Consider the following 7,493-nt stretch of genomic DNA (forward strand, 5'->3'; position numbering starts at 1 on the left):
AAATTAATTAAAATAAGAATCCAGTATAATATCTAGCTTTAGTATTAAGTAATAATTCCCTGGTTTTATAAAGCTTCTATAATAATAATATTAATATATTAGGATTTCTATAAAACTTATAATACTAGCTAAATTATATAAAAAATAATACTTGTCCAGAATTATATAGAAATAATAATAAATTCTTTTAAATTATATATTAAAAATACTAGTCTTTTATATATAATATTTATATTCGAGATATTAGTTTATTTTGGAAAGGAGAATAATATAAAATTAAATAAATTAATGGCTTTTATAAAGCTCGGAAACGAGCTTATTCCAAAAAAGGAAATAATATTATAATTTATTAAATACTCAAATACCCGGTATTTCAGATATCTGGCCAGATATTAAATACCTTCTAAATATATATAATATAGCCGCCTTATTAGAGAAGTATACTTGGAATATACTAGAGATATTTAGAAAACTATATTTCTTTGAAACTAATATATTATAGGATATATATATTCTCTTATAGCCTTTTATATTCTAGTTTTCTTTTCTTTAGATTTGAATTATTTTTATAAGAAATCTTTTATCTTACTTTCCAAGCCCTAAATACTATATCTATAATACCCTAAATCTTACTATATTATATAAATAAATTTAATATTAATAAATAAAAATAATTAGTTTTAATTAGTTTCTTTATTACGAATTCCTTATTATAAAGATATATATAAAAGACTTTAAGATAATTCTAGCTATAAGAAAAATTAATAAATATTATAAGAATAAAATTAAGGCTTTTTTTTAGTTCTTTTCAATTATTTTTTCTTTATTAGAAATTAGTATATTTTTTAAGAAATTAATCTTTTTTATAAAATATATTCTAATATTATTACTAAATAATAGTAAATATATTTATTTATTTTATTTCTAATTAGTACTAATAGCTTTTTATATTAAATAATAGAATTTCCTTAAAAACAAAATAATAAAACAAATAGAATCTATATATTACTATAATTACTATAATAAATATTAATATATTTAATAAATAAAGAAACTAAAGTTATTATATCTTTCGAATTAAAGAATATAATATTATTAGTTTTTAAGTTTGCCTTTAGCCTATAGTCTAAAAATATTAGCTTATTTCTAGTAATATTTCTATTTATATAATAATCTAGTAATAAAGAATAATTACTAGAGGCTAAATAATAATCTAGAAATTCCTGAGACTATTAATAAATGTTTTAATAAAAGTAATTATTAAATAAAGAACTCGAATATTCTATATTTTTAGGAAACTATTTATAGTATTTCTTCTTAATATGAGTCTTTAGATTTAATTATTACTAGAAATTATTTTGGAATTTAACTTGTTTTTAATAATAGTTATTAATATTCGAAATATAAAAACCTTATTTTTTAATTAAATATATTATAAAAAGCCTATAGTTATTATTTCTAGAGAACTAAAACTAATTATATATCTCTTTTTTAATAGTCTATAATAGGCCTATAAGACTAATATATTACTAAATAATAAATTATAAGAACTTTATATTATAGAATTCTTATTTAGCTAGATTTATTAAAATTAAATTGAATTCTTTATAATATATCTCAAGATTCTTTTTTACTATTACTATATAATATATATTAATCTATCTCTATTCTTTTATTATAATAAATTTATTAAGTTCGGGTAAATATAATATTTTAGTATTATTAGCCTTTAGTAATTCTATAAATAAAATAATATTTCTTTTATATATTTTCTTGAAATACTTGATTTAATTCTCTGAAATAATATTCTTTTATAACTAATAATAGGCAGGCCTTATATTCGGTTCTTTTTTCTTGTTTTATTATATAGAGCTAGAATAATTACTATTAAGAAACAAGTAATACTAGAAGCTTTTTAGGGCAAATATATTAGCTAAAGATATTATTTCAATATTTATAAATAAAAATAAAAATATAGAACTAGTAATAAATAATAATTATAGTAATAATTCTTTAAAGAAATCTGAGGCTAGTAAATTATAAGAGCTTAACTAATCGGATTTATTTATAGGAATTAATAGTAGATATATTTATCTAATTATTAATAGGTACTAGAAATATATAAGAAAGAAGTTTCTAATAAAATAAAAGAGCTTTTAATAGAATTATAGAAGGTCTTAATAAAATTATAGAATTAATTAATAAATATAATAAAGTCGGGAAATATAATATAATTACTAACCGAAATAATATTTATAATTACTAGTATATACTAAAAACGAATTCAAAAGTTATTTATTACTAAAGAGAATTAATTTATTATTCTTTACTAAAATATTTAATCTGAATTTAATAAAAAAGCAGAAGTATTTAATAAAAGTAGAAATATTTGAATTAAATAAATGAGTAAGGATTATAATTCTTTCGTTTTTATTTAATATAATTAATAAGATATATTTCTTTAATTCGAGAATTCCGAAAAATTATTTAAAGTATTACTACTAATTTATTATAAGAAAAATCTCTCTAATTCTTATAAATAGCAAAAGCCAAGAAAGAGGCAAAAAGATAAAAAATTTTTATAGGAAATAGCTAGCTAAGTAGCCCTTTTCTAATATTAGTTACTAATATAATATATATATAAATAGCTATATTTCTTACTAAATAAAAGAATATATTTAGAAAGGCCATATAAAGGTTAATAGTATAGTAGGGAATCAGGTAACGGGTTACATGACTAGTTAGGTACTCTCGGCTATTTATTATCTCATATATATAGCTCTCTCTTCCTTTCCTTCTCTTCTTCTTACTATTAGAATATCCCGAGTACTCTAGTTCTTAATATATATTTTAGTATTCTTACATGCCTTTCTTTAATAGTAAAGGAAGTAAGAAAGCTATTTAATAAATAAATAATTAGTAAGTAATTAATTAAGTATATAGAATTCTTATTAATTAGCCCTTTTCTATTATTCAAATTTTCTAAATAAGAAGTATTTTTTTTAAAATATTATTATTTATAGTAGCGTTTTTAGTAATAGAATAAATAATAGTTTTTATTATAATTTGAAATAACTTATTTATAATAAGGTATTTTTTAGAACAAAAAACAGGAAGCTATTATTAGTATATTATACTATAATTCTATTAATTTAATTTATAAGAGAAATACTTATTATTATTATATGAATTAATTAAAGAAGTCTTATAACTATATATATACTTTATTTAAGTAATAAGAAATATATATATTAGCTATATTTAAAGCAAAGACATAGTAATATTTTTTTATAGTAATAATCTTAATAATTAAACTTAATATCGTAATTAAAAGAGCCTAATTCTTTAGTTAAAAAAAGCGAGTTATTTCGAGAAAGCAAGTTATTTTATACTAATTCCAAAATTTTCTAATTTATATTACCTATAATAAAAATTAATTAATTTAATTATTACTAGCCCAAATTACTCTAAAAATTAGTTAAATTTAATAATAATAACTCGCCTAAATAATGTCCCTAATAATATATTTCTTTATAATATATTAGAAAGAAATAAACTTTATAAAACTATTTAATTTCTTAAGGCTAATTTAGAAAAGATTTCTATAATTATAATATATATATAAAATAAAGATATAATAAAGAAAGTATAATAAAAAAAAGAAAAATAATAAAAATATAATAAAGAGGCTAAAATAAAATCGTATATTTTAATTAATATAAAGTATTAATTTAATATATAATATTATATATAATTAATAAAGAAAAAAAGTTATAAAACAAATAATATATAATTATATAATATAAATATAAATAAAAAATAATAAAATAGTTTTATTTTAAAAATAATTCTTTTAATAGCTAAAAAGTATTTTAGAACTTTATATAATTAAAATAAAGCCTATTATAAGCTATTATATTAATTTTTATATTAAATATTATCCGGCATTAAAAGAAACTAATATATATTATAAAGATTAAATATATAATATAAATAAGAAAAAAATACGAATTTATATACTTATAAGAAAAAAGATTATTATATTAATTAAAATTAAGAAAAATATATACGAGAATATTAGAAAATTATATATTTTTTATAATAATTAAATATATATTTATAAATAATAAAGTAATTTCTTTAATAATAATTATATTTAAAATTATAATTATAATCTCTTTTATAAAATATATAAATAAGGAAATTTATATAGTTTAGCTAAATTATTTTATTAAATATAATAATTATAGGCCTAATAAGAAATAATATATTCTTTTATTTAATAAAATAATTTTATTTTAAAAGCTATATATAATAAAATATAATTTATATAATTTTCTTTTTATTAAACTTATTTTCTTTAATTATATAATATTAGTATTTTTAAGAAATAAAAATATTATTAATAGATTAATATTATAAATACAATTTATTTATATAAGCTAAAATATAATATTTAATATTTCTTTTGCAATTATTTTTTAAATATAAAAAAAGATATTTATAATTTAAATAATTAAATATACTTTTTAAAATACAGGAATTTGACTTATTAGCTTTAAAGTTATATAAAGAAAGCTTAAAAAATATAATAAAAAGAAAAGAAAAAATACTAGTTTAAAGAATCTGGAATTTAAATCTAATTCAAATATTAAAATAAAAGTAAAAAACTTATTAATTTTTATATTTCTTTTTATTTATAAATTAAAAATAATATATTAATTATTTACTTTTTTAAAACCTTTATCTTTATATAATAAATATATTTTATACCTTAATAATCTTAATAATAAAATTTTAAATCTTTTAAGCCTTTTCTTTTATAAAAAATATATAACTATAATTAAGGCTATTAAGAATTACCTAATATTTAAAAGTTTATAAAAGTTAAATATTTAGAACTCTTATAAAGCATAAGTTAATTATTATAAGACTAAGCTAAATATATAGCTTAGTTTCTAAAAAGAGTAATAAATAAATGGTTTTAATATTCTAGTAAAAAAGAAAATTAAAATAAGGAAAATAATAAAAAAGCAATTTAAAAAGGCAAAGAAATAACTTATAAAGGCCGAATTAGCTAAGAATATAATAGATCGAGACCCGATTTATATACTCGGCTAATAGCTTTTACTAAGTCATATAATAAAGGCCAGAGCCCTTATTATATAATATGCTTTCTTAAATTAATAGAGTAGCTATATATTACTTAGGGAACTTAAATACCTTAAAGAATACAGTTCTACTTCTCTCGTTTTTCTCTTTCTTTTCTCCTTAGAGAATTCTATTTAGTTAATCGAACTACTAGTCTTCTTTATATAAAGGCCTGGCCTGTAATAAAGAGAAAAGCTTTTAAAAAAAATCGGAATTATTATATAAGTAATAAAAAGAAAAAGAAAGAAAATAATAAGAAAATTAAAAATATAAATAAAAAGGCAAATTCTTAAAGTTAATATAATTATTTCTTTCGAATTTCTAATACCGATTTATAATCCCTAGAATAAACCTATAAAAAACGAATTTAAAGTTATTCGAATTAAGTACTAATTACTTTATAATAAAGTAGCTAAAAAGCAAGCTAAATTCGATTATATATAAGTAAAAGACTTTATAATCTTTATAAATATTTCTATTAATCCTATAATACTTGTATTTGAATAAGCTTATTAAGTAAAGAGGAACCCTCTTAGTTAATTATATATATAAGTAATATTAGAAGGAATTAAGAGATTAAACAAAAAGATAAAAGAGGCAAGAAAGGATATAAATAGTGGAATTAGTAAGGAAAAGATAATTCTATATTCTTTATTATCCAGATTAGTAATATTAATTAATTTAATAGCTTAAAATACAGATTTTATAGTATTAGATTAATAAGAGATTATATTCTTAATTACGCATTAAATTAAGGGTTATTTGGTTATATAATATAATGCAGATATCGGCAATTGCATAGTAATTTTGGTGTGGTGCGGGACAACTCGCTTTCCCCGACTCAAGGGTTGAGTCCCTTTAGTCGCGACGTTAAGTCCGACTATTACATTCATGGGTCAAGTTGCGTAAGAACCGAAATCAAATAACAACAACAAAACAATGAAATATTTCTTATTTTCAAACTCGCAAATTGCCCGGGCTCCCCAACAAACTATCTCTGAACCTGGTGGGTGTTCCCGTCCCCAACGCCGTGCATCACTGGTGTATAGGTCGACAGCTCAACTGGGTTCGAAAAGGTCGGCGACTCACTCGGCGGCGGATAGGACACCTCGTTCTGACCTGGGGTACTCTGATGCATGGGCAGCGGGAAGTTTGATGTAGTTGGAGAGCCGCTTGAGTACGACGCATGCTTCGGGTTATAGGGTACGGCAGGAGACGGTTCTTGTGGTGGGTGTTGCTGCTGAACTACCTCGGCAGTGCTGACGTTCGTAGGCGCAGGATGGCTGCGTCGGTGGAGGAATAGCAAGACAGCGGCGAGGCCGATGACGAGCACAGCGAGGCCGCCGACTACGCCGCCAACTATAGCGCCGACGGGTGGCTTCGGAGGCGTTGGCGGCGGAGTTGAGGTTTGACTCTGGGAACCGGTGGTGGTAATAGGACTGAGGCTACTGGAGGTAGGATTCGGGGTACCAGTGGTAACACTAATAGTAGTCGAACTCGGCACTGAGTTGGATTTAGCTTGGTATTTGTAGAAGCAAGTTGCTTTGTGAACTCACCGATGGTCGGTGACACCTGGAAGAAGGTCATGGGATTATGGTCTGTTACCCCAAAGCAAGCGAAGCCTGTGAGGCCAAGAGCTGCACCAGTTGTAGAATATAGGATTTCTCTTCCACATGTTCTACTTGATGTACTATCCAAATATTAAAAGATATCCAATTTCCAGAGCTTCAGAATAACTTGCCAAGCATATGTAGATAATGGATAGAGTAGGGTTCCTGATTGGCATGAAGTCGCTGGAATGCAATCTGTGTATCCCAACAAGCACCAGCCCCAATTATAGCCTGATGTGGTAACAGTATATCTGCCGTCGGTGAAATAAAATGGTTCGTCTAGAGAATTGATGTTAAACACGGGTTATATCAATTCGAACTGCTAAACGTACACGAAACTGTTGTGCCTACAACAGTGGGACTCCAGACAGTTGAAATGCCAAAGACCTGCCTCTCTTCAAGACGCGCTGCTGGGGTTGGGGCGGGATATGCAGCTCCATCAACCGCAACTAGGCAATGTATAAGGATTAAGATTAGAGGTGTCATTTTCACACTAATTCTCAACGCAAGCGGCAGTCGCAGAGACGAAATGCGAGAGCATTCAGCTGCCATTCTACTTCTTATGGTTCCAGTAAGAGAGCAGGAGGCGGGGTAATGCAAAACGTAAAGCCAGCCCCAACAGAGTCAACTATGCAGTGAACAGCCTCTGCTACAATTGGGCGCGTGCATGCTCTGATATGTCATTTCTTAAGACATGAGGCTTATTGCCTCTAGAAAAAGGAAATACCAAAC

The 7,493-nt window shown here is 23.4% G+C and overlaps 1 protein-coding gene across 1 annotated transcript; it reads right to left on the minus strand.

The window, feature by feature from the left end:
* Nucleotides 1–6,142: 6,142 nt before the first annotated feature.
* K444DRAFT_668614 (uncharacterized protein) lies at nt 6,143–7,247 on the minus strand (the record flags this gene model as incomplete). Its single annotated transcript, XM_024887427.1, has 3 exons — nt 6,143–6,654; nt 6,708–6,788; nt 7,094–7,247. The coding sequence occupies 3 exons, from the start codon at nt 7,245–7,247 to the stop codon at nt 6,143–6,145; spliced, it is 747 nt and encodes a 248-aa protein (XP_024729939.1).
* Nucleotides 7,248–7,493: the final 246 nt, after the last annotated feature.

This window comes from Hyaloscypha bicolor (genome assembly GCF_002865645.1).
Source record: "Hyaloscypha bicolor E unplaced genomic scaffold K444scaffold_165, whole genome shotgun sequence".
Lineage (NCBI taxonomy): Eukaryota > Fungi > Ascomycota > Leotiomycetes > Helotiales > Hyaloscyphaceae > Hyaloscypha > Hyaloscypha bicolor.